At 47.5% G+C, this 16,772-nt stretch overlaps 1 protein-coding gene across 1 annotated transcript in view; it reads left to right on the forward strand.

Annotated features, from left to right (window-relative positions):
* LOC126100812 (uncharacterized) overlaps window positions 1-5,297 on the forward strand; it is a 117,658-nt gene extending 112,361 nt beyond the window's left edge. The window contains exon 6 of the mRNA XM_049911444.1: window positions 4,724-5,297. Within this exon, the coding sequence (XP_049767401.1) occupies window positions 4,724-4,867 (144 nt within the window). The 3' untranslated portion in view covers window positions 4,868-5,297. The remainder of the gene's footprint in view (window positions 1-4,723) is intronic.
* Window positions 5,298-16,772: the final 11,475 nt, after the last annotated feature.

The following is a 16,772-nucleotide window of genomic DNA, read 5'->3' on the forward strand; positions in this document are numbered from 1 at the left end:
CTATGGCTCACCCTTCATTGGGTTCTGCTAAATCTCGAGCCCAAAAGTCAGACACCAAGACTTCGAAAAAAGAGCATACTCGTGAAGATTTTTTACGTGCCCCAACTTCACAACCATCGGTTCCTCCTTCATCTAAACATCATAATTCCAAGAAGGCTACAAAGAAACCCAGTTCATCTCCTTCTCTGCCAATGCGTGTCCCATCTACAGCACCACCTGGCGGTAATCGCCCTCAAACATCTTCTGTGTCACCGAGGCACACTGCTGGCGGCCGATCAACCGGCCAATCGCTGGTGGCAGGAGGTGCTCCTGAACAACCTATGGATCAGGATCTTCTGCCTTCGGCTGAATGCCATTCCATGCTGTCGGTCGCAAGCTCTGAGCAGTCGTTGAGTTGACGGCAACCTTGGTCACATTCCTCCATTTTCTGTTCACCCTATGTCCATTATCCACTGGAATATCCGCGGCATTCGAGCCAATCGGGATGAATTGTCGATCCTCTTACGATCCTACTCGCCGGTCATCTTCTGTCTTCAGGAAACAAAGCTGCGTCCCCATGACCGCTTTGTTCTCCCTCATTTTCAGTCCGTCCGATATGATCTCCCCTCTGTTGAAGGCACTCCAGCCCATGGAGGACTCGTGATTATTTTCCATTATACTCTCCATTATCACTCAATCCCCTTAAACACCTCCTTCCAAGCTGTCGCCGTCCGTCTTTCCCTTTCTGGATACACGTTCTCTCTTTGTACTGTATACATTCCATCATCCACACCAATGGCACGAGCTGATCTCCTTCATCTTCTTGGTCAGCTTCCACCCCCCTATTTGCTGGTTGGGGACTTCAATGCCCACCACCCGCTTTGGGGATCTCCACATCCTTGTCCACATGGCTCACTATTGCTAGACGTCTTCCACCAAGCAGATCTAGTTTGCCTCAACACTGGGGTTCCTACATTTTTGTCTGCCTCCATGACAAATTTATTACATTTGGACCTTGCGGTCGGTACTGTTTCGCTAGCTCGGCGCTTCGAATGGTTCGCCCTTGATGACACACACACTCGAGTGACCACTTTCCATGTGTCCTTACACTGCAGCCTCAACTGCCATGTATGCGCCCGCGACGCTGGAAGTTTGCCCAAGCCGATTGGAGACTTTTTTCGTCTCTAGCGACATTCGATGACCGTCACTTTCCCAGCATTGATGATGTCACACATATTACCGACGTCATTCTTATAGCTGCGGAACGTTCAATACCACGCACCTCCGAATTACCCCGGCGCCCCCCAGTTCCTTGGTGGAACGAGGCATGCCGTGACGCAATACGTGAGCGGCGACGTGCTCTTTGCGTTTTCCGCCACCATCCTACTTTGGCCAATTGTATCCGCTATAAACAGTTCTGTGCGCGATGCAGTCGTGTCATCCGCGATAGCAAGAAGGCAAGCTGGAAATTCTTTATTAGCTCATTTAACTCCTTCACTCCCTTGGAAGTTTGGAGTCGGCTTTGACGGTTCTTAGGCGCGCCTAGTTTCTCCCCGGTATCTGGGCTCACTGTCGCGCATGATACATTAGTGGACCCCGTCGCAATTTCTAACCCATTGGGTCGGCACTTTGCTGAGATTTCGAGTTCTTCCAATTACCCGCCAGCGTTTCTCCCGAAGAAACGTGCAGCGGAAGTGTGACCTCTTGCTTTCTCCTCTCCAAATTGCGAAAGCTACAATACTGTTTTCTCCATGCGGGAACTCCAACATGCACTCTCTTCTTCTCGCTCCTCCGCCCCAGGACCGGATGGTATCCACGTCCAAATGTTGCTGCATTTATCAACTCATAGCCTGCGTTACCTCCTTCGCCTTTATAATCGAATTTGGACCGACAGTACTTTTCCCAGACGATGGCGGGAAGCTGTCGTCGTTCCTATTCCGAAACCTGGAAAGGACAAACATCTCCCCTCTAGCTATCGCCCCATTTCTCTCACGAGTAGTGTCTGTAAGGTTTTGGAGCGTATGGTGAATTACCGTTTAGCTTGGTGGCTAGAATCCCGCAGTCTTTTAACACCTGCCCAATGCGGATTCCGAAGGCATCGTTTTGCAGTTGACCATCTTGTTGCTCTCTCCATTTATATCATGAACAATTTTCTCCGGAAACGCCAAACAGTAGCAATATTTTTTGATCTGGAGAGAGCATACAATACCTGTTGGAGGACAGGCATCCTCCGCACACTGTTCTCTTGGGGCTTTTGAGGTCAGCTGCCCCTTTTTCTTCGCGAATTTATGGCAGAGCGCACATTTAGGGTGCGGGTGAACACTACCCTCTCCCGTACTTTCTCCCAAGAAAACGGGGTACCCCAGGGCTCCGTGCTGAGTGTTGTACTGTTTGCCATTGCCATAAATCCAGTTATGGATTGTCTCCTTCCTGATGTCTCGGGCTCCCTCTTTGTGGACGATTTTGCGATCTACTACAGCTCTCAACGGCCCAGCCTTCTTGAACGACGTCTTCAAGGATGTCTCGATTGCCTCCACTCTTGGAGCATCGAAACCGGCTTCCGTTTTTCTCCCAGTAAGACCGTTTGTGTTAATTTTTGGCGATGTAAGGAGTTTCTTCCACCCTCCTTACATCTAGGACCTGTCAACCTTCCGTTTTCAGACGTCGCTAAATTCTTGGGTATTATGTTTGACAGAATACTATGCTGGTCCTCCCACATTTTGTATCTTTCGGCTCGCTGTCTGCAATCCCTCAACACCCTCTGTGTCCTGAATGGTACCTCCTGGGGAGCGGACCGAGTGGTCCTTCTGCGCCTCTATCGCGCCTTAGTGCGCTCGAAATTGGACTATGGAAGCATAGTCTACTTCTCTGCTCGGCCATCTATTCTTTTGCGTCTCGACTCTATCCACCACCGTGGATTATGTTTAGTGTCTGGAGCTTTTTACACCAGCCCTGTGGAAAGCCTTTATGCTGAGACTGCTGAACCTCCGCTGTCCAATCGGCGAGCAGTCCTTCTGAGTCCTTATGCTAGCCATCTGTCTTCCATGCTTGCTAATCCAGCCCATGACATTTTTTTCAATGCCTCCTTTGATGTAGGGTATGCAGGCCGCCCCTCCTGCCTACCACCACCGGGAGTCCGCTTCCATCAACTGCTCCATTCTCTTTCTTTCTGCTTTCCTAAAACCTTCTTGACAACTTGGGGTACAGCACCGCCTTGGCTCTGTCCCCGGATCTGCCTGCTCCGTGACCTTTGTCGATTTCCCAAGGATGGTACCCCTTCACTTGTTTATCGTCAGGCATTTGCTGCTCTACGTGCACAAATGAAGGAAGCCACATTTATTTACACCGATGGCTCGAAAACATCGTTCGGTGTAGGGAGTGCCTATGTTGTTGGCGACACCACAAATCACTTTCGGCTTCCCGACCAGTGTTCGGTCTATACTGCGGAGCTTTACGCTGTTCTCCAGGCTTTCCACTACATCCGCCGCCATCAGCGGATACAGTACATTATCTGCTCAGATTCTCTCAGCTCTCTCCTCAGTCTCCAAGCTCTTTACCCTGTGCACCCTCTGGTCCACCGGGTTCAGGACTGTCTGCGCTTGCTCCACTTGGGGGGCGTCTAGGTGGCGTTCCTCTGGCTCCCAGGACACGTTGGTATCTGTGGAAATGAGGCGGCCGATATTGCGGCCAAGGCTGCAGTCTCTCTTCTCCGGCCAGCTATTCAATCGATTCCCGTCGCCGATCTACGGAGCATTTTATGTCGTCGTGTTACTCTTTTATGGCACGCACATTGGTCGATACTTCCCAATAATAAATTGCGGGACGTGAAAGCTCTTCCTTGTGCTTGGACCTCTTCCTGCCGAACGCGTCGTCGGGAGGAGGTAATTTTAACTAGACTCCGGATAGGGCACTGTCTTTTTAGCCATCGACATCTTTTAAGCGGTGATTCCCTTCCCCCCCCCCCCCCCCCCTCTCCCCCCCCACTCTGTCCCCACTGCTCTCAGCTGTGGACGGTAAGACACCTTTTAATTGAGTGCCCCTATTTTAATCCGTTATGCTCCCGTCTACAGCTGTCGCCTGATATATCGTCGATTTTAGCAGATGACACGCGTTCAGCCGATCGTGTTCTCGAATTTATTAGTGCCAGTGAAATGACGTCAGTCATTTGAAGCTTTCTTGGGGACAACCAACCCCTTTCTGTAGAGGATTTTTAAGCCTTCCTTCTGCTTTTAGTTTCTCCAATTTTATGACTTTCGTTCCCATTGCTGCTGATTTCAATTTCGGTTTTTTACTGTTTCCTAAGTCACGGACCGGGCGCTAATGACCATAGCAGTTTTGCGCCCTAAAACCAAAACAAAAAAAAACTGTCACCTACTGGTGGTTTCATTGTCCTTTAACATCTTTCCATAGATGCTGACTGCAGTACTATGTGAACAGCCAAGTGACTTCGCCTTTTCTGGAAAGCTTATTACTAGGTGCAGTCAGTGGAGCTCCCCACTTGCAGCCTGTATAGTCTTTAAAATGATTCCCTGTTCATCTCAGCTTTCTTTTTATATTTTCCTTACTGCATTGTGTCCCTGCATGGCCATCAGATAGCAATTAGTCTTGTGCTTGGCACTGGTCATAATGTTTTGGCTTGCCATTTAGAAGAACTGCAACATTAACAAGATGTTTATTGTATTTTTTTGTTGAAAACAAGTATGTGTAATCTGTTGCTAATGCTGTGCTCTTCAATTATTTCCAGAACTTGATGCAGTTGTACATTGATAACCCAAGTGAATATATTGAATTATCAGTGGAACATCATTTAAGAATTGCAAGATTTGTTCAAATTGGAGTAATTACTCGACATCCATATGATCCAATGAAAGTGAGATTGTCGTCTTAGTGTCAGTAATTCACTTGCAAGTGACAAACACTGATAAGGTTTACATGTATAAGAAAATTTCGACCTGTTGTTTCCAAAATAGGTCATAAACATAATTAGTGATCACTTTTTTGAAAAGATAAGCTGATTACTGTGCATCTGTACTTGGATTGTAGCTGCTTCTGTTTTCTTTCATGATGTAATAAGAGTATAATGTAAATGAATTAATGAATGCCCTATTGTAGGGAAGCAGCCTACTCACGCCTTATAAAATTCTCATCAGTCTTTCCGTTGTGTGCCAGCCAGTCAGCTGTAACTAGCTCTGACATCATAAATGTTGCGCAATACTTGAAAAATCAAGTAAATAACCTGAAACGTTTCTGGCACGTCAGGAGTAATACTAAATCAATATGTGTTGAATGTCAGTTCAATAACTTTAACCATTTTCAAAATTTGGACGTTTCTCTGTAAAAATTATTGGCGCAACAGAAAAGAGCTAGAGACTTAAAAATTTATATTTAGATTCCTTTTTCATAATAATATAATAGAATCAGTACTTTGGATTTCACAAATTAAGATTTTAGTTGAAATTCAATATTTTCTGGTTTTTGTCTTCAAAATAAAGGAAGCAAGATAGATTAAGTAGGCTAATAAATAAGGCTAGGATGTTTATAATTAAGTGGAATGGAGGTCCGCTATGATCATAAAGATGTGAGAAGTTTCAATTGAGTAACTGTAGAGATAGCGTATCTCCAAAGGGCAAGTTCAGAGCTCGTCTACTGCGTGTGGTGTAATTAAATTAATTCTCTCGCCCAAAATATTTTACTTAGCCATGTCAGACTTTTATTATGATTACTTACCTGTGTGCTGAATGCACATTTAAATTGAGAGCTTCATCGGCCATCACCAAAGGAAGCAATGATTTATTCGATAACTTAAAGTGGTGCATTAGTAGCACAGCGGCTAGTTGGGAGAGCCGATTTGATCAGGCGTTCCTTTAGCCGTCCGCACCGTGGCTTTATATATAAGAACGCTGCGCGAGGAAGGTCCCAGTTCTCTCCAGATGCTGAATAGCACACCATCTGTGTCGGGAGTCGCGTCGCGTCGGTATCATTGCTATAAACAGCCTCGGATGCTGTATTAAGTTATTCGGGATACGTGTAACCATGAAATCATTTTCGAGTGAAGTGTTAATTCTGGGATGACTTTAATGATCTATCTTCAGTTTGCGTATGTCGTATTTTCACGTGCCGCCGCGGGACAGACATTCTACCATTATTTAGCGTGACGTTTGATGAACATTATCATCAAATTATGGCGAGCATTCACTTAAACATTTAATTTGAACAGTTATAGTTGTATCAGCGCATTACTCTGAACTGCTCTGGTAGTTGGATTGTGTGGATCCTTTTTTTTTCTCCATCTGTGACTTTCAGAAAATATATCGAACATTGTTTCACGATCGTTTTTGATTATGAATCCCAGACAATCTCCTAATTCCTCAGAGCAATAAGCTGTAGCTATAAGTGTATGTCTCAGATGAAGTGGGCACTAGGAATTCTAATTACAGGCTTCACATTTTGCTAATCACTTTCTGGTTGCCAAAATTGTAGTTAGAGAGCCAGTGTTGAGAACGACAAAAGACAGCATAAATAATAAGAACATATATATAAACCAATTAATTCCACCTGCCGCCCCATATATGGTTAATCGACCGGGAAATGCATTCTATTCTACTTTACATTTTACATTTTTATAACAATTCCACCAGCCGCCCCACATATATGGCATCGGACGGGAAATGAAATGTGTCTACATTACAAAACATTTTATATTAATCAACAGTAATTCCACCCGCCGCCCCACAACTGGTGCATCGGGTGGATCGTGAAAAAACGTTCGATATATTTTCTGAAAGTCACAGATGGAGAAAAAAAAAGGATCCACACAATCCAACTACCAGAGCAGTTCAGAGTCTAATGCGCTGATACAACTATAACTGTTCAAATTAAAAGTTTAAGTGAATGCTCGCCTTAATTTGATGATAATGTTCATCAAACGCCACACTAAATAATGGTAGAATGTCTGTCCTGCGGTGGCAAGTGAAAATACAACATACGCAAACTGAAGATAGATAATTAAAGTCATCCCAGAATTAACACTTCACTCGAAAATGATTTCATGGTTACACGTATCCCGAATAACTTAATACGGCATCCGAGGCTGTTTATAGCAATGATACCGACGCGACGCGACTCCCGACACAGATGGTGTGCTATTCAGCGTCTGGAGAGAACTGGGGCCTTCCTCGAACCGTGTCACTCACGTGCAATTCCCTGCACGATTTAGAGCAGGTTAAGCAGATTAACTGCTGTTCCTACGTCGTGGATTCTCTTGATAAATGTGGTCCTCAATTGGTTGTATGTCCTCTCGTAGTTACGAATGCTGGTCATCCTCTCTGGCTGCATGGAATTATTCCAGCACCCGGTCCGGCCATCTGGTCGCTGGACGCCAGTGGAGTTGGTTTCCCAGTCCACTGACCAGCGGGTTTCCGGACGTCCTCGCCGACTCGTAGAAGTTCCTTGCGAGCGCGCGGAAGCGGCACTTCAGCATCGGAACTCCCGCAATGTCGTGAAGCATACGAGCGTCGTAGTCCCTTGATAGGTGGAGCGCCAGCCGAAGGGCTTTGTTCTGCACTCGTTGCAGCGTCTGGACGTGTGTGTCGGTGGCATTTCCCCACACCATGGCTGCGTACTCCAGCACTGGCCTGATTAGTGCTAGGTAGAGCGTGAGACCGAAGTGGGGGGGCAGTGTTGTCGTGGGGTTGAGGAGGGGGTAGAGCGAGCACATCCGTCCAAGCATCCGGGCCCTCAGCTCCCTGATGTGTGGACCCCAGGTGAGGCGTCGATCCATTGTGACGCCGAGGTACTTTCCAGTACGCGACCACGGGATGGGGCCTCCCATGATCCGTACTTGCGGCAGCGCGTCGGGTATGCGGCAGCGCGTAAACACCACCGACTGGGTCTTCCCGGCGTTGAACTTGAGCTGCCATTTGGTGGCCCAGGCTCCAATCTCATTGCAGGCGAACTGCAGGCGGCGGCGCATCAGCTGCGCGTGTACAGCGCGGTGTCATTGGCGTAAAGCGCCAGATGGACCCTCGGCGTCGTCTTCGGGACATCGGCAGTGAAGAGGGAGTACAGCAGGGGGGCCAAGGACGGACCCCTGTGGCATTCCAGCACGTATGTGGCGCGCCGTTGACATGCCACCGTCTGCACGCACATGGAACGTGCGCCCTCGCAGGTAGGACTGGAGAAGGCGGACGTGCGACACGGGTACCCCCTGTACCAGCAGCTTATACAGGAGGCCGTCGTGCCACACGCTATCAAAGGCCTTGGAGACGTCGAGGAGTACTGCCCCAAGGTACTCGCGACGCTCCAGGGCCCCCATCGCCTGCTCCACCAGTCGCAGTAGTTGGTGCTGTGTCGAATGCCCACTGCGAAAGCCAAACTGCTCGTCAGGAAGCAGGCCTTCTTCTGTGATATGGTGCTGTAGCCGTTTGGCGAGTATCCTCTCTAAGGTCTTAGAGAGGGAGGGCAGTAGGCTTATCAGGCTATAGTTCTGCGCCAGCCTGGGGTCCTTGCCAGCCTTCGGAATGGCGACCACCTCAGCGTGTTTCCACGCATCGGGATAGGTGCCTGTGCGAAGGATGGCGTTGAAGATCGCTGTGACAATACGCACTGCTTCCGGTGGCAGCTTCTTCAGCCGTGCGTTGTCGATCTTGTCGCAACCCCCTGCCTTCCTGGGCTGTAGGAAGTCGAGGTGGTGTTGCACTTCCTCCGCAGTGGTTGGTTCAATGACGTCGTCCGCCTCCTGATGGGTCAGGTACAGCGGAAGACGCTCTTGCACCTCCTGGATTCTCTCTTCATCGACCACATCGTCCACAGTGGAGAAGTTCTCGGCGAAGGCGTCCGCGAGCATGCTGGCCTTCATGTCCGGCTCTGCGGCGACGTCACGGCCAACTTGTAGTGGCAGGATGCGCTGCCCCTTGCGCAGAAAGCTCCTGGTCATGGCCCAGGCGCTTCCGTCATTGATCCTCAGCGTGGCTATTTTGCCAGCCCAGTCCCGATTACGGTGGTGGGCGACGGCCGCCGAAATCTCCCGGCGCAAGTGGTTTAGCAGCCGCTTGGTGGCAGGGTTTCCCGTGATCTGCCACTCACGAAAAACCCGGTTCTTCTCTCTGATGTCCGGCGGAAGCTGCTTGGAGTTGTCCTTTGGCTTCCGCGGTCCTCGCGGCGCTGCTGCATCTGCCGCCGCAAGTGTGTAGTGGGTGAATGCTGCTAGTGCTGCATCCACCCCCTCCTCGTCAGGGTCAGGTGTGGCTGTGACCGTCTCCGGCAGGTGCTGCTGGAATTGCACCCAGTTGGTGTTGAGGCGGGAGCTGCGGTGCTCAGGTGGCGCCATACCGTCTGTGTCCAGGTTGAAGATCAGTGGCAGGTGATCGGAAGATAGGGCACAGCGAGTGCTTGCGATCGTGTTGTGTGCTGCCCCTTTCACAATCACGATGTCGAGCACGTCGGGACGGCCGCGCGTCGGATAGTGCATCGGGTCGAAGGGACCCAGCACCACGGCGTCATGGTTGTTAACGACCCGGAGAAGCCGTCTGCTGCTGATGGTGGTGACCCTGGAGTTCCACTCCGGGTGTTTTGCATTGAGATCACCACCGATGAACAGGTTCCTGCGCATCGACAGCAGCGCCTCGATGTCCCTGGAGTGGAGGTGTCCTGACGGCTGTCGGTAGGTTGCCACGAATGTTACGTTGCCCACGGAGGTGTTAACCACGACGCCGGTCGTCTCCAGGGTTGGTGTCACCGGAAGCTGCACCTGGTGGTGGCGCAACGACGTCTTCACATACACCGCCGTTCCGCCGCCGTGTGTGGCCCGGTCGGTGTGGTAGCAGCGGAAGTTTGCTGCCCGCATGTCCACGCCTGGCTTCAGCCAAGTTTCTGTGACGAGACAGACGTCCACGTGTTCGTTTCGCAGAAACTGGCGGAATTCTCCCGCTTGTGAGCGTATGCTGTTCGCATTCCACACGCAAACAGTTAGACCCTGGATGTGCCTATCCATGTTTGGGTGTGGAACAGCTGATGTGGTGGTGGCTTGGGCGGCCGACTGCACTGCAGACGTGATCATCTGCGGGAGTTGTTGCAGGAGCAGCTTGAAGTCCTCCCTCAAGGCCCTGACTTCATCCGCGACTTTCGCTGCGGATGTAAAGTCAGTGCGGGGAGAGGATGCTGGCTCCTGTGCTCGAACAGCGGGCTGTGCGGCTGCTGGCTCGCGAGCCGGGTGCTCCCTCTGCCGTCCGCGCCGGCGGACGACACTGGCTGGCGTTGGGTGCTCTTTCAGCGGTCCGCACCCACGCACGGCTACCGCCGCTGGCACAGGCTCCGGCTGACTGCCACGCCCCTGGACATCTGCGGGGGCGACAGCGCACTGCTCGACCGATTTGGCGGGTGCCATGTCGGTGGCAGCGGATGCATAGCTCCTTCCAGTTTGCACCCACGCGGAACACGCCGGCTGACCTCTTCTTGATGCGGCACGCCGGAAGTCAGTGCAGCTGCGGTAACACGCCACATGCTTTTTGCCGCAATGGCAGCATAGGGCGCGTCCGTCCGCGGGATTTTGCACTCCCGACTGGGATGCTCCCCCACACATTTGACGCAGCGGGGAGGCATCTTGCAGTACTTCGCCACATGGTCCAGGCCTTGGCAATTGAACCACTGCGGTGGGCCGCGTCTTCTGTGCAGCTTCTCCACAGTGACGCCGACATCGGCCACATGGGTCAGTTGGAATATTTTCAGATTCTCGACGGTGTCGAGCAGCTCCCGCAAGTATCCAGGGTCCATACTGAATGGGAGCTTGCGGAACACGACTTTGAGGGTCTTCACCGGCTCCGAGGAGTAGGTGAAGCTGTGTAGCCCTACCCTCTCTGCGAGGTCCATGACTCCGCGGTAATCTTCGGCCGTCTTTGTGATGACTCGGTTCAAGTCACGCCCTGCGACACGGAACGTCACGTTCCCTTTGACGACAGATTTAACTTTCTCTCTGAATTTGCGGAAGTCGCCAGTCCACTTGATGACCACGGGAGGTGGAGGGGGCGACTTCATCTGCTGCTGCTGCTGCCGCTGCTGCTGCTGCTGCTGCTGGCTGTCCATGGGCTCACTGGCATCATTGGAGAGGCCAGAGAACCGGTTGCCGGTGTGCACCGCCGACTGTTGCGCAAGCACCACAGCCCTGGCTGTGTGCTTGCGGGAGGGCTGCATGAAACCCTCGTTGTCCACGGTCGGGGGAAGGGTCCTGGATCCCTTCCGCGACGCCTTCCGCTGGGTGCGGAGCGTCTGCGCGCTACTAGACGAGCTAGTGGCGGTCCTTTTGGTGTTGGTTTCTGCGCTCGCGTCAGCTGGCCACTTACGCGAGTGCTGCACCACTTCCATACTTTCCGGAGATGGTTTGGCGCCTGGGATGAGGCCCATCAGGAAGGCGAGCTGCCTTTCCGCTTCCGGCGTGTGGGCTGGGTCCCCAGTAGGCGCTGTCTCCATGGTAGTGGTAGCCTCAGGTGTCAAAGCCGTCTCTGTTGCGGCTCGCGTCTGATGAACAATCGTCTGTGGCGCACGTGAGGCCGAGGGTACGGCCGGCAGGCCACCAACATAAAGCGCGCAGGCAAAAGCGTGCAGGGGCATGCTCCCATCCACCGAAAGTGCGCACCTGCCTCTCTCGGTAACGCCCGTCCGTCTGGACCAGTCGGTCGTAGGTGGGAGGCAGTTTGTGACCACCGTCGGGGCAAGCCCCGCCGTGTGGCCATCCGCCGCGCCACTCGCTACCTCAGCCGAAGCTGGGGTCGCATAACGACCGCGCTGGTCCGTGCTGAATACCATCTCGTCGTCCAGGGGCGTCTGCTGGGTTGTTGCCATTGGGGGGCTGGATGGGGCCGCCGACAGAGCAGGCTCTGCCGAATGGCGATCCGCCACACCCTGCGCTTCCTCACTGCGGTCTGCTTGGTATGGCATCACGGCTCGGAATGCGCCAGCAGGGGGGGGGGGGGGGGCCTTCCTCGCGCAGCATTCTTATATATAAAGCTGCGGTGCGGACGGCTAAGGGAACGCCTGATCAAATCGGCTCTCCACACTAGCCGCTGGGCTAGTAATGCACCACTTTAAGTCATTGAATAAATCATAGCTCCTTTTGCTGATGGCTGGTGAAGCTCTCTGTTTAAATGTGCGTTCAGCACACAGGTAAGTAATCATAATAAAAGTCTGACATGGCTAAGTAAAAATATTTTGGGCGAGAGAATTAATTTAATTACACTACACGCAGTAGACGAGCTCTGAACTTGCCCTTTGGAGATACGCTATCGCTATAGTTATATAGTTATTCAATTGAAACTTCTCACATCTTTATGATCATAGCGGATCTCCATTCTACTTAAATATAAACATCCTAGCCTTATTTATTAGCCTACTTAATCTATCTTGCTTCCTTGATTTTTAAGACAAAAACCAGAAAATATTGAATTTCAAGTAAAATCTTAATTTGTGAAATCCAGAGTACTGTTTCTATTAAATTATTATGAAAAAGGAATCTAAATATAAATTTTTAAGTCTCTAGCTCTTTTCTGTTGCGCCAATAAGTTTTACAGAGAAACGTCCAAATTTTGAAAATGGTTAAAGTTATTGAACTGACATTCAACACATATTGATTTAGTATTACTCCTGACGTGCCAGAAACGTTTCAGGTTATTTACTTGATTTTTCAAGTATTGCACAACATTTATGACGTCAGAGCTAGTTACAGCGGACTGGCTGGCACACAACGGAAAGACTGATGAGAATTTTATAAGGCGTGCGTAGGCTGCTTCCCTACATTATGGATACGAGATATCTTGTGTTTTAATAGAGGCCAAATCACAGTAGTTCAAACAATAGTTGATTTCAACGGAGATGGTAGGTGTTCTTTCCTTCATTTTAAAGCTCAGCATATGGAAAGACTCAAGGTTATCTTTGATTTTTGTGAATTTGGAAATGTTAGTATTACTTTGTGCAAGCCTACCACAAAGGTCAACGGTTGTGTAAGAATTACAATGTGAAATGCACTGGTCATGTCACCTGTATAGTATTAACTTTCGCAGTTGTTCAGATTAGTGAGTTATATTACTGAGTGTGATCAAATGCAAGATGATGAAACATAACTCATCTGTAACTTAATATATTACCATTTATGCAATTTCTTTAGTTGGCAGTATGAAAGTCCAGCAACTTCATGTAAAAACATTGCTTTGTGTTTCTATATGGTATAGTTCACCCTGTACTTACATAGTTCAGTTACATTTATTTTTGTACCTGTTGTGCTATTAAAAATGCTTTCCTGTATCTGAAGGCTTATATGACCACTAAAGTGCTTCACTAAGTATGGTTGTATTAGTGGTGCCCTCCCTCCAGCCTTTGAATTGACTTAATCTGTCAGTTGTTGGCAGATATACAATTTAATGTAAATTTCAAACCAGAGTGCAACTGTGCAGTTGTCACATTAACATAGGTGAAATCAAGGGGAAACTACAGCCGTAATTTTTCCTGAGGACATGCAGCTTTACTGTATGGCCAAATGATGATGGATTGTCTTGGGTAAAATATTCCAGAGGTAAAATAGTCCCCCACTCAGATCTCCAGGAAGAGACCACTACTCATAAGGGCACTGCTATCAGGAGAAACAAAACTGGCATTCTATGGATTGGAACATGGAATGTCAGATCCCTTAATTGGGCAGGTAGAGTAGAAATTTAAAAAGGGAAGTGGATAGGTTAAAAATAAATGAGGAATTAGTGAAGTTTGGTGGCAGGAGAACAAGAGTTCTGGTCAGGTGAACACAAAATCAAATATGGGTAATTCAGGAGTAGGTTTAATAAGGAAATTAAAAAATAGAAACAGGGATAAGCTACTATGAACAGCATAATGAACACATTATTGTAGCCAAGATAGACATGAAGCCCACACTGTCCACAGTAATAAAAGTTTATATGCCAACAAGTTCCGCAGATGATGAAGAAATTGGATAAATATATGGTGCAATGAAAGAAATTATTCAGATAGTTACGGGAGACGAAAATTTAGTAGTCATGGTTAGGTTAGGTTAGGGGGGACTGGAATTAGATTGTAGGAAAAGGCAGAGAAGGAAAAGTCATAGGTGAATATGAACAGAGGGTAAGGAATGAGAGGAAGTCACCTGGTAGACTTTTGCACGGAGCATAATTTAATCATAGCTAACATTTGGTTTAAGAATCATGAAAGAAGGTTGTATACATGGATGAAGCTTGGAGACACTAGAAGGTTTCAGATATATTTTATAATAGTAAGACAGAGATTTAGGAACTAGGTTTTAAATTGTAAGATTTTTCCAGTGGCAGATGTTGACTGTGACCACAATTTATTGGTTATAAACTGTAGATTATAAAACTGAAGAAACTGCAAAAAGGTAGGAAGTTGAGGAGATGGGACCTGGATAAACTGGAAGAATTAGAGGTAGAGAGTTTCAGAGAGAGCATTAGGGAGCAACTAACAAGGACAGGGGAAAGAAATACAGTAGAAGAAGAATGGGTAGCTTTGAGAGATGGAAATAGTGGAGGCAGCAGAGGATCAAGCATGTAAAAAGACGGAGGCTAGTAGAAATCCTTGGATTATGGAAGAGAAATTGAATTTAATTGATGAAAGGAGAAAGTATAAAAATGCGGTAAATGAAGCAGATGAAAAGGAATACAAATCTCTCAAAAATGAGATCAACATGAAGTGCATAATCACTAAGGAGGGGTGGGTAGCGGAGAAATGTAAGGATGTAGAAGCATATATCATTAGGGGTAACGTAGACACTGCCTACAGGAAAATTAGAGAGACCTTTGGAGAAAAGAGAACCACCTGTATGAATATCAAGAGTTCAGATGGAAAACCAGTCCTAAGCAGAAAGGTGGAAGGAGTATATAAAGGATCTATACAAGGGTGATCTACTCGAGGGTAATGTTATGGAAATGGAAGAGGATGCAGATGAAGATGAAATGGGAGATATACTGCATAAAAAATTTGACAGAACACTGAAAGACCTAAGTCAAAACAAGGCCCCAGGTGTAGACAACATTCCATAAGAACTATATATAGCCCTGAAAGAAAAATCTTTTTCATCTGGTGAGCAAGATGTATGAGACAGGCGAAATGCCCTAGATTTAAAGAATAATATAATAATTCCAATCCCAAAGAAAGCAAGTGTTGACAGGTGTGAAAATTACCGAACTATTGGTTTGATAAGTCAAGGTTGCAAAATACTGACACGAATTCTTTACAGACGAATGAAAAAACTGGTAGAAGCTGACCTTGGGGAAGATCAGTTTGGATGCCTTAGAAATATTGGAACACGCGAGGCAATACTTGACCCTCCAACTTACCTTAGAATATAGGTTAAGGAAAGGCAAACCTATGTTTGTAGCATTTGTAGACTTAGAGAAAGCTTTTGACAATGGTGACTGGAATACTCTCACATTCTGAAGGTAGTGGGGGTAAAATACAGGAAGAGAGAGGCTGTTTACAAGTTCGACAGAAACCAGTTATGAGTTGAGGGGTACAAAAGGGAAGCAGTGGTTAAGAAGGGAGTGAGACAGGGTTCTAGCCTATCTTCGATATTATTCAATCTGAGAATATTTAGCAAGAAGTAAAGGAAAACAAAAGAAAAATTTGGAGTAGGAATTAAAATCCATGTAGGAGAAATAAGAACTTTGAAATTTGCTGACAACATTGTAATTCTGTCAGACAGAGCAAAGGACCTGGGAGAGCAGTTGAACAGACAGTGCCTTGAAAGGAGAATATGAGATGAACATTAACCAAAGCAAAACGAGGATAATGGAACATAGTCGAATTAAATCAGATGATGCTGAGAAAATGAGATTAGGAAATGTGACATTTAAAGCAATAGATGAATTTTGCTATTTGGGAAGGAAAATAACTGATGATGGTCAAAGTAGAGAGGATATAAAATGTAGATTGGCTATGGCAAAGAAAGCGTTTCTGAAGAAGAGAAATTTATTAACATCAAGTATAGATTTAATTGTCAGGAAGTCTTTTCTGAAAGTATTTGTATGGAGTGTATCCATGTATGGAATGATAAATAGTTTAGACAAGACGAGAATAGAAGCATTGGATATGTGGTGCTACAGAAGAATTAGGTGGCTATATCATGAAACTAATGAAGAGGTACTGAGTAGAATTGGGGAGAAAAGGAACTTGTGGCACAACCTGACTAGAAAAACGGGTCAGCTGGTTGGCCACATTCTGAGGCATCAAGGGATCACCAATTCATTATTAGACAGAAGGGTAGAGAGTAAAAACCATAGAGGGAGACCAAGAGATGAACACACTAAGCAGATTCAGAAGGATGTAGGTTGCAGTAAGTACTGGGAGATGAAGAGGCTTGCACAGGATAGAGTACCATGGAGAGCTGCTTCAAACCAGTCTCTGGACTGAAGACCACAACAACACATGTTAAGAGCACAACATAAGATAATCTTACAAAGTTCGTCATGTAGTGATCCAAATACATTCCTCCTTTTTTGTCAAAATTGAATATAAATATTCTAGCAACATTCATTAAGTCTGTTTGGTCAAACAGCAAGCTGTGCACTCTGCAAAATGCTATGTGATTTGGCCTCTGCTATGTCACTGTCAAACACACACAGTTCATCATTCATCGTAGAGGAATAATATTGCATTGTGCTTCACAGCTGGCAAAGCTTAAATGTTAGCCAATAATTCTTGAATGTCTTTTGTCATAGAAACCAAAATGTATTTTATGTCCTTCAGGTGTTTCATTGTATCGTAGATGTAAGAGGTCACTTAGT

The sequence above is a fragment of the Schistocerca cancellata genome, chromosome 9, assembly GCF_023864275.1.
Source record: "Schistocerca cancellata isolate TAMUIC-IGC-003103 chromosome 9, iqSchCanc2.1, whole genome shotgun sequence".
NCBI lineage: Eukaryota > Metazoa > Arthropoda > Insecta > Orthoptera > Acrididae > Schistocerca > Schistocerca cancellata.